Genomic DNA, 19912 nt, shown 5'->3' with positions numbered 1-19912 from the left:
GAGAAATATTGCCTTAAAAATTGTTTTGGAGTCGGTTTACTTACCGTACCACATACATATTCCTTTTCGGAGTCTGAAATGTTCCGGAAAGTGTCCCTTATGTATTCCTCCGGGGTTACGGTTTCAATAATATTGGTTTCAACATGTATGGGATTACCTGAGATATAATGTTTGATTCTTTAACTGTTTACCACCTTCGGATTTGTGCCCTCGAAGTTGTTGATTTTTATAGCACCGAAACGATAGACCTCCTCGATAACATAGGGGCCTTCCCATTTAGAGAGAAGTTTTCCTGCAAAAAATCTTAAACAAGAGTTGTATAGCAATACATAATCACCTACATTAAACTCACGCTTTTGTATCCTTTTGTCATGCCATCTTTTAACTTTTTCTTTAAACAACTTGGCATTTTCATAAGCTTGGATTCTCCATTCATCAAGTGAGCTAATATCAAATAACCTCTTCTCGCCGGCAAGTTTAAAATCATAATTAAGCTCTTTAATAGCCCGATATGCCTTATGTTCTAGTTCGAGAGGTAAGTGACATGCTTTTCCATAAACCATTTTATACGGAGACATACCCATAGGATTTTTATATGCAGTTCTATAAGCCCATAATGCATCATCATCAAGTTTCTTGGACCAATTCTTTCTAGACCTATTAACAGTCTTTTGCAAAATTAATTTGAGCTCTCTATTGCTCAACTCTACTTGACCACTAGACTGAGGGTGATAAGGAGATGCAATTCTATGATTAACATCATATTTAGCAAGCATTTTACGGAAAGCACCATGAATAAAGTGTGATCCACCATCAGTCATTAAATATCTAGGGACTCCAAACCTCGGGAAAATAACTTCCTTAAGCATTTTAGTAGAAGTGTTATGATCAGCACTACTAGTTGGAATAACTTCTACCCACTTAGTAACGTAATCAACAGCAACTAAAATATGTGTGTATCCATTAGAGGCAGGAAAAGGTCCCATATAATCAAAGCCCCAAACATCAAACGGTTTAATAACAAGAGAATAATTCATAGGCATTTCTTGACGTCTACTAATATTACCAATTCTTTGACATTCATCACAAGACAAGACAAACTTACGGGCATCCTTGAAGAGAGTAGGCCAATAAAAACTAGATTGCAATACCTTATGTGCAGTTCTATCTCCAGCGTGGTGTCCTCCATAAGCCTCGGAGTGACACTTGCGTGGGATCTGTTCCTGTTCATGCTCAGGTACACAACGTCTAATAACACCATCTACTCCTTCTTTATAAAGATGTGGGTCATCCAAAAGTAATGTCTTAAATCATAGAAAAACTTTTTCTTTTGCTGGTATGTGAAGCTAGGTGGTATAAACTTAGCAACAATATAATTAGCATAATCAGCATACCATGGAGTACTACGAGAAATATGTATAACATTTAATTGTTCATGAGGAAAGCTATCATTAATAGGTAGTGGGTCATCAAGAATATTTTCTAACCTAGACAAGTTGTCTGCAACGGGGTTCTCAGCTCCCTTTCTATCAACAATATGTAAATCAAATTCTTGTAGCAAGAGAACCCATCTAATAAGTCTAGGTTTAGCATCTTTCTTTTCCATAAGGTATTTAATAGCAGCATGATTAGTTTGAAAAGTTACTTTAGAATCAACAATATAAGATCTGAACTTATCACAAGCAAATACAACTGCTAAAAGCTCTTTTTCAGTAGTAGCATAATTTCTTTGAGCATTGTCTAGAGTCTTACTAGCATAATGAATAACATTTAATTTCTTATCAACTCTTTGCCCTAGAACAGCACCTACAGCATAATCACTAGCATCACACATAATTTCAAAGGGTAAATTCCAATCAGGTGGCTGAACAACAGGTGCAGAGACCAATGCTTTCTTAAGTATTTCAAATGCTTCTACACAATCATCATCAAAGACAAATGGTGTATCTTTTTGCAGTAAATTAGTCAGAGGCTGGGAAATTTTTGAGAAGTCCTTAATGAACCTCCTGTAAAATCCGGCGTGACCAAGGAAACTTCTTATACCTTTGGTGTCCTTGGGACATGGCATCTTTTCAATAGCATCAACCTTGGCTTTATCAACTTCAATACCTCTTTCAGAAACTTTGTGCCCCAAGACAATACCTTCATTAACCATAAAGTGGCACTTTTCCCAATTCAAGACAAGATTAGTTTCTTCACATCTCTGCAAAACTCGATCAAGATTGCTAAGCAATCATCAAAAGAGGAACCATAGACGGAAAAGTCGTCCATGAAAACCTCACAAATCTTTTCACAAAAGTCAGAGAATATAGCCATCATGCATCTTTGAAAGGTAGCAGGTGCATTGCATAAACCAAAAGGCATACGTCTATAAGCAAAAGTACCAAAAGGGCATGTAAAAGTAGTCTTTGATTGATCTCTAGCCGACACAGGTATTTGAGAGAAACCAGAATAACCATCTAGAAAGCAATAGTGTGTATGTTTGCATAATCTTTCTAGCATTTGATCAATAAAAGGTAAGGGGTAATGATCTTTCTTAGTAGCTTTATTTAATTTGCGGAAATCAATTACCATCCTATAACTTGTGATAATTCTTTGTGGAATCAATTCATCTTTATCATTAGGAACAACAGTAATACCTCCCTTCTTAGGGACACAATGGACATGACTTACCCACTCACTATCAGCAACGTGATAGATTATACCTGCCTCTAGAAGCTTTAGTATTTCTTTTCTTACCACTTCTTTCATTTTAGGATTCAGACGTCGTTGAGGATCACGAACTGGTTTGGCATCTGCCTCCAAATTTATTTTATGTTGACATAGAGTGGGACTAATGCCATTAAGATCATCAAGAGTATATCCAATAGCAGCACGGTGCTTATTCAGAGTTCTCAATAATCTTTCTTCTTCATGCTCTGAAAGGTTAGCACTAATAATAACAGGATATATCTTCTTTTCATCAAGATAAGCATATTTAAGATTATCAGGCAAAGGTTTAAGCTCAAACACGGGATCACCCTTGGGTGGAGGAGGATCCCCTAAGATTTCAACAGGCAAGTTGTGTTGCAGAATAGGTTCCTGTTTAAAGAATACTTCATCTATTTCCCTTCTTTCATTCATGAACATATCATTCTCATGGTCTAGCAAATAGTGTTCTAAAGGATCACTAGGAGGTACGGCAATATAAGCAAGACCAATAATTTCATCCTTACTAGGTAATTCTTCCTCACGATGTTGTTTACTAAATTTAGAGAAATTAAACTCATGAACCATATCATCCAAGCCAACAGTAACAACATTCTTTGTGCAATCTATGGTAGCATTGACAGTATTTAAGAAGGGTCTACCAAATATAATGGGACAAAAACTATCTTGTGGGGAACCAAGAACAAGAAAATCAGCAAGATATTTAGTTTTCCCACACAAGACTTCAACATCTCTAACAATTCCAATTGGTGAAATGGTATCTCTATTGGCAAGTTTAATTGTGACATACCTTCTAACTCAGCAGGTGCAATTTCATTCTTAATTTCTTCGTATAAAGTATGCGGTATAACACTAGCACTCGCACCATATCACATAAGCCATGATAACAACGATCTCCTATTTTAACAGAAATAACAGGCATGCCTACCACAGGTCTATGTTTATATTTAGCACAAGGTTTAGCAATTCTAGCAGTTTCACCTTCGAACTGAATAACATGCCCATCAATATTATCAGACAAGAGATCTTTAACAATAGCAATATTAGGTTCTACTTTAACTTGCTCAGGAGTTGTATAAGTTCTAATATTGCTTTTACGAACAACAGTTGAAGCTTTAGCATGATCCTTTATTCTAACAGGGAAAGGTGGTTTCTCAATATAAGAAGTAGGAACAATAGGATCATTGTAAATGACAGTCTTTTCTTCAACTTTAATAGGTGCAGCTACTTTTACTTCTATGGGGGGATGATATTTAAACCACTTCTCCTTAGGGAGATCAACATAAGTAGCAAAAGATTCACAGAAAGAAGCTACTATCTCAGAGTCAAGTCCATATTTAGTGCTAAACTTACGGAAAATATCGGTGTCCATAAAAGATTTAACACAATCAAACTCAGGTGTCATACCTGACTCCTTACCTTCGTCGAGGTCCCAATCTTCAGAGTTGCATTTAATTCTATCCAATAAATTCCATCTGAATTCAATAGTCTTCATCATAAAAGAGCCAGCACAAGAAGTATCGAGCATGGTGCGATTGTTTTCAGAAAGCCGAGCATATAAATTTTGAATAATCATTTCTCTTGAGAGCTCATGATTGGGGCATGAATATAACATTGATTTAAGCCTCCCCCAAGCTTGAGCGATGCTTTCTCCTTTGCGAGGCCAGAAATTATATATATAATTGCGATCACGATGAACAAGATGCATAGGGTAATACTTTTGATGAAATTCCAACTTCAATCTTTTATAGTCCCATGATCTCATATCATCACATAGCCTATACCATATGAATGCGTCTCCCTTCAAAGATAAAGGGAAGACCTTCTTCTTAGCAACATCATCGGGTATACCTGCAAGCTTAAATAATCCACAAACTTCATCCACATATATTAAGTGCTCGTCAGGATGCTTTGTTCCATCTCTTGTAAAAGGGTTAGCTAGCAGTTTTTCCATCATACCCGAAGGAAATTCAAAAGAAGTTTCATTTTCAATAGGTTCAGTAGGTTGAGGAGCAACTCTTTGCTCTACTGGACGGGGTGAAGATACCCCGAACAAGCCCCTTAGAGAATTACTTTCCATAGTAACAAGTGACAGTAAATTTCAGCACACTATATAAATTTTTCCTTACCAAATTCCACCTACCAAAGCCGCTACACTCCCCGGCAACGGCGCCAGAAAAGAGTCTTGATGACCCACAAGTATAGGGGATCTATCGTAGTCCTTTCGATAAGTAAGAGTGTCGAACCCAACGAGGAGCAGAAGGAAATGATAAGCGGTTTTCAGCAAGGTATTCTCTACAAGTACTGAAATAAGTGGTAACAGATAGTTTTGTGATAAGATAAATTGTAACAAGCAACAAGTAACAAGAGTAAATAAAGTGCAGCGAGGTGGCCCAATCCTTTTTATAGCAAAGGACAAGCCGGAACAAACTCTTATAATAGGAAAAGTGCTCCCGAGGACACATGGGAATATCGTCAAGTTAGTTTTCATCACGTTCATATGATTCGCGTTCGATACTTTGATAATTTGATATGTGGGTGGACCGGTGCTTGGGTGCTGTCCTTACTTGAACAAGCATCCCACTTATGATTAACCTCTATTGCAAGCATCCGCAACTACAACAAAAGTATTAAGGTAAACCTAACCATAGCATGAAACATATGGATCCAAATCAGCCCCTTACGAAGCAACACATAAACTAGGGTTTAAACTTCTGTCACTCTAGCAACCCATCATCTACTTATTACTTCCCAATGCCTTCCTCCAGGCCCAAATAATGGTGAAGTGTTATGTAGTCGACGTTCACATAACACCACTAGAGGCTAGACAACATACATCTTATCAAAATATCAAACGAATACCAAATTCATATGACTACTAACAGCAAGACTTCTCCCTTGTCCTCAGGAACAAACGTAATTACTCACAAAGCATATTCATGTTCATAATCAGAGGGGTAATAATATGCATATAGGATCTGAACATATGATCTTCCACCAAATAAACCAACTAGCATCAACTACAAGGAGTAATCAACACTACTAGAAACCTACTAGCACCAGTCCCGGACTTTGAGACAAGAATTGGATACAAGAGATGAACTAGGGTTTGGAGATGAGATGGTGCTGGTGAAGATGTTGATGGAGATTGCCCTCTCCCGATGAGAGGAGCATTGGTGATGACGATGGTGATGATTTCCCCCTCCCGGATACTTCCCTCTGCCGGGGATACTTCCCTCCGGCATAATGTCAGTCTTGCGTAAGCGTACGCGTAATGTCGGTCTGGGTTACTTCATCCAAGAATACTGCCGAATCAAGAATCAACTAGTGACGACAAGCAATATGTATATACCCACGCCCACAACTCCTTTGTGTTCTACTCGTGCATATAACATCTACGCATAGACCTGGCTCTGATACCATTGTTGGGGAACACAGTAATTTCAAAAAAATTCCTATGCACACGCAAGATCATGGTGATGCATATCAACGAGAGGGGAGAGTGTTGTCCACATACCCTCGTAGACCGTAAGCAGAATCGTTATGACAACGCGGTTGATGTAGTCGTACGTCTTTACGATCGGCCGATCCTGGTACCGAAAGTACGACACCACCATGATCTGCACACATTCAGCTCGGTGACGTCCCACGAACTCGCGATCCAGCAGAGTGTCAAGGGAGAGCTTCGTCAGCACGACGGCATGGTGATGCTACCGGAACAGGGCTTCGCCTAAGCACCGCTATGATATGACCGAGGTGGATTACGGTGGAGGGGGGCACCGCACACGGCTGGAAAAATCAACTTGTGTGTTCTAGGGTGCCCCCTTGCCCCCATATATAAAGGAGCAAGGGGGGAGGCCGGCCGGCCTTGGGGCGCGCCAAGGAGAGGGAGGAGTGCTCCTCCTAGTAGGAGTAGGACTCCCCCTTTCCTAGTCCAGCTAGGAAGAAGGAGGGGGAAGGAAAGAGAGGGGGAGAGGGAGGGAAAGAGGGGGCGCCGCCCCCCTGTCCAATTCGGACTCCCAAGGGGGGCGACCAGCCCTATGGTCCCTCCTCTCTCTCACACAAAGCCCATGTTGGCCCATTAGTTCCCCCGGGGGTTTTGATAACCCCCGACACTCCGATAATTATCCGGTGACCCCCGGAACTCATCCGGTGTCCGAATATAGGCCCTGTTTGGTTCAGTTGTGGATTTCTAAAAGCAGCTGTGAAAAATCTGTTGTGGAAAAACAGCTATGGAAAATTTGATGTGAAAAATATGTAGGTCATTTGGCAAACCAGCTGATACAACTTTTTCAGATTTTGGCCCGCAGCGGAATCAGATTTTGAAAAGCACGTCCTGGGCTACTTCCGCTTTTGGTTCAGATTTTGGCAGCGGATTTCTGGAATCAGATTCTGCTGGGTTCGCCCTTTGGTTCAGATTCTGCTGCACGGCAGCGGAATCCGTCGATAAAAACTGAACCAAACAGGGCCATAGTCATCCAATATATCAATCTTTATGCCTCGACCATTTCGAGACTCCTCGTCATGTCCGTGATCATATCCAGGACTCCGAACTACCTTCGGTACATCATAACACATAAACTCATAATACCGATCGTCACCGAACATTAAGCGTGCGGAGCCTATGGGTTCGAGAACTATGTAAACATGACCGAGACACGTCTCCGGTCAATAACCAACAACGGAAATCTTTATCGGTCAAACCGCATAATGATATGCGTTGTTCCCTTTGTCATGGGTATGTTACTTGTCCGAGATTCGATCGTAGGTATCTCAATACCTTGTTCAATCTCATTACTGGCAAGTCTCTTTACTTGTTCCGTAATGCATCATCCCGTAACTAACTCATTAGTCACATTGCTTGCAAGGCTTATAGTGATGTGCATTACCGAGAGGGCCTAGAGATACCTCTCCGATACTCAGAGTGATAAATCCTAATCTTGATCTATGCCAACTCAACAAACACCATCGGAGACACCTGTAGAGCATCTTTATAGTCACCCAGTTACGTTGTGACATTTGATAGCACACAAAGTGTTCCTCCAATATTTGGGAGTTGCATGATCTCATAGTCATAGGAACATGTATAAGTTATGGAGTAGCAACAAACTAAACGGTCATCGTGCTAAGCTAACGGATGGGTCAAGTCAATCACATCATTCTCTAATGATGTGATCCCGTTAATCAAATGACAACTCATGTCTATGGTTAGGAAACATAACCATCATTGATTCAACGAGCTAGTCAAGTAGAGGCATACTAGTGACATTCTGTTCGTCTATGTATTCACACATGTACTAAGTTTCCGGTTAATACAATTCTAGCATGAATAATAAACATTTATCATGATATAAGGAAATATAAATAACAACTTTATTATTGCCTCTAGGGCATATTTCCTTCAGTGTGCGGTGCCCCCTCCACCATAATCCACCTCGGTTATATCGTCGTAGTGCTTAGGCGAAGCCCTGTGCCGGTAACTTCATCATCACCGTCATCACGCCGTCGTGCTGGCGAAGTTCTCCCTCGACACTCAGCTGGATCGAGAGTTCGTGGGACGTCACCGAGCCGAACGTGTGCAGATCACGGAGGTGCCGTACTTTCAGTACTAGGATCGGTCGGATCATGAAGACTTACGACTACATCAACCGCGTTGTCATAACGCTTCCGCTTATGGTCTATGTTGGTACATGGACTACACTCTCCCCTCTCGTTGCTATGCATCACCATGATAGATCTTGCGTGTGCGTAGGATTTCTTTTTGAAATTATTGCGTTCCCCAATAGTGGCCCCTCGCCGCGGTTCACGCCCGCCTCCCCCGCCGCCTCACCACTCCATGGTGACGCGTGCCAAGGCTGGGGTGCATCAGCCGAACCCGCGCTACCACAACCTCAGCATCACGACCATCTCTCCAGTTCCGCGCTCGGTGCGTTCTACGTTGAGTGATCCGCATTGGACCGCCGCCATGCGCGCTGAGTATGATGCTCTTGTCGCCAACCGGACTTGGACCCTTCTTCCTCGTCCTCCTGGAGCGAACGTCATCTTCGGCAAGTGGGTTTTTCGTCATAAACTCCTCCCGGACGGTTCTCTCGACAGATACAAGGCTCGCTGGGTTGTGCGCGGTTTTGCGCAACGTGCCGGTGTTGACTTCTCCGAGACTTTCTCTCCGGTTGTCAAACCCGCCACGATCCGTGTTGTCCTCCAGCTGGCCGCCTCTCGTCGCTGGCCTGTACATCAGCTCGACATCAACAATGTTTTTTTGTACGACCATCTTCAGGAGCGGGTTCTCTGTCAGCAGCTGGCCGGGTTTGTTGACCCTCATCATCCGAATGATGTCTACCTGTTGTCATGGTCGTTATACGGCCTCAAACAGGCTCCGCGCGCGTGGTACCAACGCATCGCGGCATTCCTCGATCTTCTCAGGTTTTGCAGCACCACCTCCGACACGTCGTTGTTCGTGCTTCATCAGTCTGATCATGTGGCTATGCTTCTGCTCTACGTCGATGATATTGTCATCACTGCCTCTCGAGAGGATCTTCTCCGCGACATCATTGGACGTCTTGGCTCTGAGTTTCGGCTGAAGGATCTAGGCGCGATGCACTTCTTCCTCATCATTAATGTGCGACGCGATGCCTCTGGGTTCTTCCTTCACCAGGTATAGTACGCGCTTGATCTTCTGGACCGTGCCGGCATGACTGACCCCAAGCCGGCCGCCACGCCTGCCGAGGCCAAACCGAAGCTCTCCGCCACCGCCGGCCAGCCCGCTGCTGACGCCGCCCTCTACCGCAGCATTGTTGGTGCCCTTCAGTACCTTACGCTCACCAGACCAGACATCCAGTTTGCGGTGCAACAAGTTTGCTTGCATATGCACTCGCCCCATGATGTTCACTGGTCCTTGGTCAAGCGCATTCTTCGGTACGTTCACGGCACGCCAATCTACGGTCTTCGTCTTCGCGCCTCTGCCTCAACTGAGCTTCTCGCTTATACTGACGTGGATTGGGCTGGCTGTCCTGACACTCGACGTTGCATGTGTGGCTATTGTGTCTTCTTCGATGACTCTCTTGTCTCTTGGTCCTCTCTTGACTCTCTTGTCTCTTGCCTCCCGTTCGAGTGTTGAGGCCGAGTACCGAGCTATTGCCAACATGGTCGCGGAGACTTGTTGGCTTCGTCACCTTCTTGGTGAGCTTCGGATTCCACTTCCGAAAGCCACTGTGGTCTTCTGCGATAACGTGTCGGCCACCTACTTGCGGCTAATCCGGTGCAGCACAAACACACCAAACACATTGAGCTCGATGTTCACTTTGTACGCGAGAAGGTTCAGTTGGGTCAGCTTCGAGTTCTTCATGTACCGACTACCCAACAGTTTGCCGACATCATGACCGGGTTGCCAACTGCTGCATTCCAAGAGTTTCGTTCTAGTCTTTGCATCGCCGACGCCGACGCTTCGACTGCAGGGGGGTGTTGAACCGTGATATCTCTGTATTTATTACCGATTGATTCTCATATTATCTCTAGCCTTGTATAGCTGATTCCTAGAGATATTGTAGGGTTAGTTGACTTATCACGCAAGACACCACATGTATATATTGTAACAGACTCAGATGAAATTGAGTTGCATCCTATAGTCTTCTACACATCTTACATTTGTGAACGAAGGGAGTACTTGATACTATCAAGAGATCCTATATGAACTAGAAAGAAAAGAAAATGAAAGTGTATTTGTTCTCAAACTTTGGCCAAGAATAATAGGATATTTAATATAAGGCCGACCATGTACCATATAAGGCTTAATTATCTCTGAGCATAATTAAGCTTTGATTTTGCTAGTAGGTAGAATAGAGAAAAATTGCACAATGACAATAATATATCCTATTTTTCTTGAATAATATAAATCAAGATTATTTAACAAAATTATATGGTATCGAGCTAAAATTGAGTGAGATAGTGTTGGCTTAAGATCAACTTGTTTCTCCCTCAAGTTAATAAAACGGTCATACTTGGATCATTTCTTTGCAGATCCATCTGACTCAAGCCAAAATACGAATCAATCTTGAGAGACTCACAAGGCTCGAGCTTTTATTGCAGACTAGTCTCCGGAGATTAGGGGAACCGATGGAAAAGGCGAGGAAGTTTCTCCTGCGGTCCGCGAGGGTTCACCTCCTGATCGGTGCTTAACCCCAATCTCACCTGGAACGCATTACAAAAAATTCTAAAATCTGACCCGGAACCCTCCTCCCCAAGGGCCAAGGAGGAAGAAGGCCAACAAGGAAGGCATACTCGTTTCCCACTTGGCCAAGCCACGCCCCCATCATTAAACCCCCCAGTTGCTGCTCCCCTTCCGAACATGACCGTTGGGCGCTGCCCCCCGCCGAGATCCCAGATATACCTCTTCTCCCACGCCACCAGGAAGACGACGCTCTCACATCTCCCGGTCCCCACGAATCCCCGCCCCTACCCCTCGACGACATTCTCGTCCTCCCCCGTGCTCACGCGCTCCACGCTTGCCCTTGCCCCCGCGCGGCGAGCGGAGCGGTCGGGAGGTTTGATCTGCGCCGCCATGGCGATGGACTTGGTGTCGCCTGGGCCGGCCGCGGCGGCGGCAGGGGAGGTGAATCCGGAGGCGGTTAAGGGGGAGGGGGAGGAGGAGGAGGAGGATGTGGTGATGGTGGTGGGGGAGGTCGGGGGACGGTGCGGCGGCGACGCCGTGGTGGTGGCCCCGGCCGACGCGGCGGTCGAGGGGCACCCCTACGCCTTCCACGTCTCCGGCCCCCGCAACCTGCCGCCGCCCAACTGGAGGGAGATCATCAGATCGAGTTGGTAATTTTTCCGCTCTCGCTCTATAATTCCATATATCTTGCACTTTCCTTGTGCCATATAATACAGGATTGAAACGGGGTGTGCCGGGTCACTCCGGTATGTGATGAGTTCGGCATGCGCTGTGGATTCGATGAACTCGCGGGGGTCTGCCGAGCCCTTTGGTCTGTTGTTGAGATGGAGACGAGATTAGTTTAGGAAGTGCCGTCCAATTGAAATGCTCGTCCTGCCAACTGCAATTGCGGGGAGTTTATTGATTGGGATGAAATCTGCCGACTTTGCTTGATTAAATTATGAGAGCAAAATTTACTCTCTCTTAGTTTGCTTATTATTTGCAGTATCCCGTGGTGTGATGTGCAAATTAGGTTTGCTGTACCTTTCCTGCAAGTTTAGGTTATGACAGGACTGGAAACAAAAGATTACCCTCCATCTCGTTTTCTGTTTCCTGGGCCACGGACGTGCACATGCTCCTCCTACCTTTCCTTAGGAACTGTGTTTTGTCTTTTGAGTACAAATAAGAAAGCACCAATTCAACCAGTTAAGTTTCCTTTAACCTACTCATCCTCCCTTGCGCAGACTATAAACTAGTACGTACCTTCCTAGTTTTAAACTATGTTTTTATGTTAACCCGCTTTGTTTGTGTAGCTGTGTGGCTCTTGTTTTCATGGCAATTTAGGAAGTTTTTAACCTCTGCTTCAAGTTAAGTTTGCTTCATTGCCTAAAAAAAGATTTAAGTTAGCTAGTTAACTCTGAGTAGTATGATCTTAGTATGTAAGACTGCAAGGTAAAACAGCCCAACAAAATGGGAAAGATTTGCATCATGTGATTCTTGTTGGTAATATTTGTCGCTAGTGATGTTTACAGAAAAATGGGGGGAATGGCCATAGAAAAATGAGCTTTCTGGATTATAAACTTAAAAATCAGGGGACGGGAAGGGTATCATAATCATGTAAAATGATGAGCAACGGAAATCCACATTGCATATTCTTGCTAAGACTATGTTGGCATGGAGGGGACACCAGCTTACAGGGCTTTTGCGGGCAAAATATATTGGAAATGAACATAACTGAAGTCTGTAGGGAATAGGCGAAACATCATCACTGCAAAGCTGTAACTTGTTGCTATGTATATATTTTATGAGGCCAGCCTGATACCATTGTCAAGTGCCCATATCAAACAGGATTTATGTTCCTTTTCTCGTAATTTTAATGAACTATTACTTCAACAAATGAAGTTCTGGACTCTGAAACGCTTGAAGCCTGATACCAATGTTGAAGTGCCCATTTCAAACAGGATTTATGTTCCTTTTCTCGTAATTTTAATTAACAATTACTTCAACAAATGAGGTTCTCTGGACTCTGAAACGCCTACTTTACGTAGACATTCCCACATGAGGTATATGTAACATTTTCTCCTAATGCCTGATTTGCAGGAAGGATCCAAATTACAAAAGGATGGTAATGGCATGCTTCATTCAGGCAGTCTACCTTCTTGAAATAGACAGACAAGATCAGAAAGGAGAAGAGGATGGCCTTGCTCCAAAATGGTGGAAGCCCTTCAAGTACAAGGTCACACAGACACTGGTGGACGAGAGAGATGGCTCCATATACGGCGCCGTCCTTGAGTGGGACCGGTCTTCTGCATTGTCTGATCTTATCCTCCTAAGACCAAGTGGCGCACCAAGGGCCGTGCTAGCTCTCCGAGGAACATTGCTGCAGAAACCTACAATTAAAAGAGATCTACAGGATGATCTACGTTTCCTGGTTTGGGAGAGCTTAAAAGGATCAGTGAGATATGTTGGCGCTTTAGAAGCACTGAAGGCTGCAGTTGAGAGATTTGGGAGCGCAAATGTTTGCGTCGCAGGGCACTCGTTGGGAGCTGGCTTTGCCCTTCAGGTATGCAAAGATCTCGCCAAGCAAGGAATCTTCGTAGACTGCCATCTGTTCAATCCACCTTCTGTTTCACTTGCCATGAGCCTAAGAAGCATGAGCGAGAAGGCCAGTCACCTGTGGCAGAAAGTGAAGGCAAGCCTGCCATTGAAGGAAGAAGCAGCGCTTGACTGTGCAAAAGAGGATGGCAGCATCAAGAAGAGACTACGCGCAGAGAAGAAATGGGTGCCACACTTGTATGTGAACAACAGTGACTACATCTGCTGCCACTACAATGCTCCCTCTTCCTCCGGACCCGACGGGGGTCCGGATGAGCAGCAGCAGCAGCGCAAGGCGAGCGAGATTGCTGGTGACGTGGTCGCGAAGCTCTTCGTCACGTCGTCAAAAGGCCCACAGAAGTTCATGGAGGCGCACGGGCTGGAGCAATGGTGGTCGGATGGGATGGAGCTGCTGGCTGTGTCTGACAGCAAGCTTATACACAGGCAGCTGAAGTCTCTATACTCGTCCACAGCAGTACCACCTCCTACAAAGTCATAGGGGATGGCTGTTTCAAGGGTAGTTAGAAATACTCTTTCTAATCGGTTTATACCTCAACTGAAACCCCTCGAGATGTTTCGTTATGGCCATGGTCGAATTGTTCGTATAGGTTAATGTTGATCAAACGGATATGTAAGAACACTGTGGGCTAATAATAAATCCATTTAAGTAATTTATTTCTAGTTAATACTGAATTATTATTTTGTATTCCAATGTACAATTGCATCTGTTGTCAGGATAATATCCATGTTCGCATGCTCTGCCCTGGAACCCAAGTTTTGTAACTTGTTGCTCTGTAGCATGACAAGTTTTTTTTTTGAGGGAATGTAGCATGACAAGTGAAGAGAGAGAGGGAGGAAGGCCCCAAAACGCTAAATTGCAGGTTGCTGACAAAGAACTTATGCATAAGTACAGTCTCCCGTTTGTTTCGTAATGACTGATTTATTATTTTTGGTTAAGTAGATTTTACCTGTCATGCGCAAAAAAAAAAGAATATACCTGCCCTTTTTTTATGCGATTCAAAATTTTTTTAGGGATCCAAGGGATTCATTTTACAGAAAAATAAGGTAAAAGATTAGACCTGTCCTGCACAAAAAATTGTAGAATTTACCTGCCTTTTTTATGCATAAGTACAGTCCCCTGTTTGTTTCGTAATGACTGATTTATTATATTTGGTTAAGTAGATTTTACCTGTCCCGTGCAAAAAAATATTGTAGAATTTACCTGCCCTTTTTTATGGGATTCAAATTTTTTGAGGGATCCATGGGGTTCATTTTACAGAAAAAAAGGTAAAAGATTTTACCTGTCCTGTGCAAAAAAAATTGTAGAATTTACCTGCCCTTTTTTATGAGATTCAAATTTTTATAGGGATCCATGGGATTCATTTTACAGAAAAAAATTTAAAATGAAAAAACAACTGAAAAAAGGTAAAAAGACCTGTCCTGCACAAAAAAATTGTAGAATTTACCTGCCCTTTTTTATGGGATTATAAGATTTTTTACGGGTCCATGGGATTCATTTTACAGAAAAAAGGTAAAAATGAAAAAAAAAACCCGACTCCGCTGGGGATCGAACCAATCTCTGGTTTCATAGAGATTAAAATTATTATAGGAATCCATGAGATTTGTTTTACAGAAAAAACGGTAAAAATGAAAAAGGTCAAAGATTGTAGAATTTACCTGCCCTTTTTTTATTTTTTTATGGGATTCAATTTTTTCTAGGGATCGATGGGATTCATTTGACAGAAAAAAAGGTCAAAGATACCTGTCCTATGAATTTTTTTTGCAGTATTTACCTGCCCTTTTTTATGGGATTATAAAATTATTTTACGGGTCCATGGGATTCATTTTACAGAAAAAAGGTAAAAATGAAAAAAAAACCCGACTCCGCTGGGGATCGAACCAATCTCTGGTTTCATAGAGATTAAAATTATTATAGGAATCCATGAGATTTGTTGTACGGAAAAAACGGTAAAAATGAAAAAGGTCAAAGATTGTAGAATTTACCTGCCCTTTCTTTATGGGATTCAATTTTTTCTAGGGATCGATGGGATTCATTTGACAGAAAAAAGGTCAAAGATTGTACCTGTCCTATGAATTTTTTTTGCAGTATTTACCTGCCCTTTTTTATGGGATTATAAGATTTTTTTACGGGTCCATGGGATTCATTTTACAGAAAAAAGGTAAAAATGAAACAAAAAACCCGACTCCGCTGGGGATCGAACCAATCTCTGGTTTCATAGAGATTAAAATTATTATAGGAATCCATGAGATTTGTTGTACGGAAAAAACGGTAAAAATGAAAAAGGTCAAAGATTGTAGAATTTACCTGCCCTTTTTTTATGGGATTCAATTTTTTCTAGGGATCGATGGGATTCATTTGACAGAAAAAAAGGTCAAAGATACCTGTCCTATGAATTTTTTTTGCAGTATTTACCTGCCCTTTTTTATGGGATTATAAAATTATTTTACGGGTCCATGGGATTCATTTTACAGAAAAAAGGTAAAAATGAAAAAAAAACCCGACTCCGCTGGGGATCGATCCAATCTCTGGTTTCATAGAGATTAAAATTATTATAGTAATCCATGAGATTTGTTTCCCTGTTTCCTTCCACTATATTTTTTTGTTAGGGCATAAGTAAAACTAGTAAAAGAGCCCGTGTGTTGCAACGGGTTAAAGAAGCCACCAAAATTCGGTGGGCCAAAAAATGCATTAGCAATTGTAGGAAGTAAAACACACTTATAGAAGGACCAAAATCCCAAATAATACATTTGCTTAGGGCATCTACAACCACAATGAAAAAATTTAACTTCTCAAATGTTCATGGACGCGTCCAACCAGTGTATGGGTGTATGTGCTTTGAGCCCTTATTTTGCACACACACGCAACCATGCTCCCCTTTTTTTTCATCCATTTTCCTATTGGGGGTCTGGTTAGGTTACCTTTTTCCTTCTCTCTCCTATCCAGACGGTGATCGGGTTGTCCGCCGAGATGATTGGATAGGATTTGAATGGACTTGTTGTAGATCCTCTTAGTAAGTAAAAATTTGCTACCGGTCAGAAAGCAGGAGCTGAACAACAATAGCCATCATTTGAACAACTGTACATAAAATTGCCATCATTGAGATCTTCAATCAAATTTCCAATAGTCAAATCATCCTCTGACAATACTGATAAGGAAAGCTTAATTAAATTTTTTGATGGAAGATTAATTAGAGAAATATTCAACAAAACTCACAACAAAAATCCAAAATGTCAATGCCCACCACTGTGTTGCATAGCTATTGTTCTTTTGGGATCATCATTGCATACTTTTAAGCACCGTAATGCTGGCTATCACCATACTTTTTGATGATTCAGTTTATAACGCATGTTCAGAAATGCAAGCTCACCTTCTCCATGCATGGCCTCAACCGAGATTACGAGTCTACGATTGAGGAACAAAAATAAAAGAAGACCGGATCATCAGTTGAATAAAGTAAATGCATGTGAACAATATAAAATTAAGAGGTATATTCCGCTATCTTACCCTGAATAAAGAAGACCAATATGAATTGCTACATATTTTATGGGATTGGAGAAAACAACGGGGTACACATATGTAGGCACCACAACCGCTCCTGATCTGTACCACATCCTCTTTCACCTCTCCGCCCCATCCAAGCGCATCCCATCTAAAGCACCCCGTCGTCTTCACCCTTGGCCTGCGTCTCTCCGCTGCCTGGCTTTAGTAGCCGGCCGCGGCACACTGCACAAGCAGGCTGTCCTGGTCAACACAACAGCGTGGCCGTGGATTTGATAGCGCCTCCCAGGGCCTGAAGCCAAGTGCACCTGACCATGCAAACGTTGCACCGGCACCTCCTCAAACCAGCACTGCCGCCGCCCAACATCACCTGTCTACTCACTCCCGGAACAGGAGGTGGATTCCCACGGGTCCGTTCTCCGCCGTCTCCTCCTGTTTCTTGCCTCACCGGAGTCCGGCGCCTCGCTGGAGGAGCACCAGCGTCGCTGCCGCCTCGCGTCCCCCGTCCTCTCACTCCTAGAACAGGTGATGGATTCCCACAGATCCGATCTCCGTCGTGGCACGATGAGACAGGGCGGAGCGTGGTAGGAGGTGGAGGTAAGTTGGAGGTCTAGATGGGATCGAGAGGAAGGGTCGTTGGACATCCCTAAATTAGTACCACCTTGTTTACATTACAATTTTGTTTATACGAATCGTAAAAGCGTATTACGACTAGGCGAAAGCGTATTGTGATGGTGAACCCACGGAGTCAATCCGTGCTTTATTACCAGGGAAAGATTTACGTCTCCCATTATAAAAAAAGCAGAATTTACCTTTGCAACTAAAAAGCAAAATTTACCTCCCCCACAAAGAAGCAGAATTTACCTCTCCCTTTAAAATAAAGTACACACTCTGTTTCGGAATGTAAGACGTTTTGATGGTTTAATTTAAACTGCCAAAACATATGTCCAAGAATATGCATTTTCATCTTATATTTAGGGGGAGTTATGTCCAAGCAGATTTTAGCAACTTAGCACAAGTCTCAAATAAAAATCTAGCCTTTTCCCAATTTTAAGTCTTGGCAAATTTTAACAACTTAGCACAAGTCAAGGAATCAGCCTACACATGCAAATCTAAGAGTATAGCAGCGGAATGCAAATCATTGCATATGAAGGTAAAGGGAGGAGTTTGGAGGGAGCAAACGCAATGTAGACATGGAGATTTTTGGTGTGGTTCCGATAGGTGGTGCTATCGTACATCCACATTGATGGAGACTTCAACCCACGAAGGGTAACGGTTGCGCGAGTCCACGAAGAAGCAACCTTGTCTATCCCACCATGGCCATTGCCCATGAAGGACTTGCCTCACTTGGGTAGGTCTTCATGAAGTAGGCGATCTCCTTGCCCTTACAAACTCCTTGATTCAACTCCACAATCTTGACGGAGACTCCCAAGTGACACCTAACCAATCTAGGAAACACCACTCTCCAAAAAATAATAGATGGTGTGTTGATGATGAACTCCTTGCTCTTGTGCTTTAAATGATAGTCTCCCCAACACTCAATTCTCTCTCACAGATTTGGATTTGGTGGAAAGATGATTTGAGTAGAAAGCAACTTGGGAAGGCTAGAGATCAAGATTCTTGTTGTTGGAATGGAATATATTGGTCTCAACACATGAGTAGGTGGTTCTCTCTCAAAAATATATGCTGGAAGTGTAGGCACATTCTGATAGCTCTCCCCATGAATGAAGGAAGGGTGGAGGGGTATATATAGCATCCATACAAAATCTAACCGTTACACACAATTCAGTAAACTCGGCGAGACCGAATACACAAACTCGGTCAGACCGATTCGATTCAAAATGTGAATGTTAGGCTTTCCGGTGAGATCGATACGATCAACTAGGTAGGACCGATTTCATTAGGGTTAGGGCATAACGTAATCTCGGTGAGACCGATCACATGAACTCGGTGGAACCAATTTCTGTAATAGGCAAACAGAGAGTTGGTCAAACAAACTCAGTGGGACCGATCACTCATTTCGGTGAGACCGAAACGTTACGAGAAATAAACAGAGAGTTTGCGTTGCGAACTCGATGGGACCGATCGCTCATCTCGGTTAGAGCGAAATCTTACAAGGGAAGCAGAGAGTTTGCAATTCCATCTCGATGAGTCCCTATCGGTGAGACCAAACTGATTAGGGTTTCTGGCTATGGCTAAGTCAAATGAACTCGGTGGTGCCGGATAGGTCAAATCGGTGGGGCCGAGTTTGACTTTTGGTTTGGGACATATGTGGATATGAGGAAGTGGTTGAGGGTTTTTGGAGCATATCAGTAAGCATTTTAAGCAACCATTAAGTAACACCTCATCCCCTTTTAATAGTATTGGCTTTTCCTATGGACTCAATGAGTCACTAAAATGAAAATGTAGAGTCTTGAGCTTTTGCCAATGTGTGTCCTTAGCATTTTGAGGGGTCCACATTCCTAGTCCATGCCATGCCAATCATTGAACTTTCTGAAATGATCATCTTGAAAAAGCATTAGTTCAATGAGCTATATGTTGTTAGGAATTACCAAAACCATCCAGGGATAGTTGCACTTTCAATCTCCCCCTTTTTGGTAATTGATGACAACATATAGATCAAAGCTTCAACAAATGATAATAAGATTGAAATACATCGTCGCTTTGAGAAGTATGTGATAAATAAGAGCTCCCCTAAATTTGTGCACTATTTAAAATTTGCTTTTAAATGCAAATGCACAATCGATTAGGATCATGGGTTACTCTTCCATGTCGCATACATCTTGGTGGAGCGCTCAAAATGATAGAATATGAAATTGCACTCATCACCAAGGCAAAGTGAATGATCATACATAAGAGATAAATAATTGCATCATTCAAGCACAGTCATTAAAGTAATATGATCAAGCACATGATCAAACGAGTATCTCACACACAGATAA

General features: G+C 42.7%; 1 protein-coding gene across 1 annotated transcript; it reads left to right on the top strand.

The window, feature by feature from the left end:
• Positions 1 to 10996: 10996 nt before the first annotated feature.
• On the top strand, positions 10997 to 14162 carry LOC125544806 (GDSL esterase/lipase At4g10955-like). Its single transcript, XM_048708572.1, has 2 exons — positions 10997 to 11526; positions 12956 to 14162. The coding sequence occupies exons 1-2, from the start codon at positions 11054 to 11056 to the stop codon at positions 13947 to 13949; spliced, it is 1467 nt and encodes a 488-aa protein (XP_048564529.1). The 5' UTR covers positions 10997 to 11053; the 3' UTR covers positions 13950 to 14162.
• Positions 14163 to 19912: the final 5750 nt, after the last annotated feature.

The sequence above is a fragment of the Triticum urartu genome, chromosome 3 (genome assembly GCF_003073215.2).
Source record: "Triticum urartu cultivar G1812 chromosome 3, Tu2.1, whole genome shotgun sequence".
Taxonomy (NCBI): Eukaryota; Viridiplantae; Streptophyta; class Magnoliopsida; order Poales; family Poaceae; genus Triticum; species Triticum urartu.
This window is presented reverse-complemented; position numbering and strand designations above follow the sequence as displayed.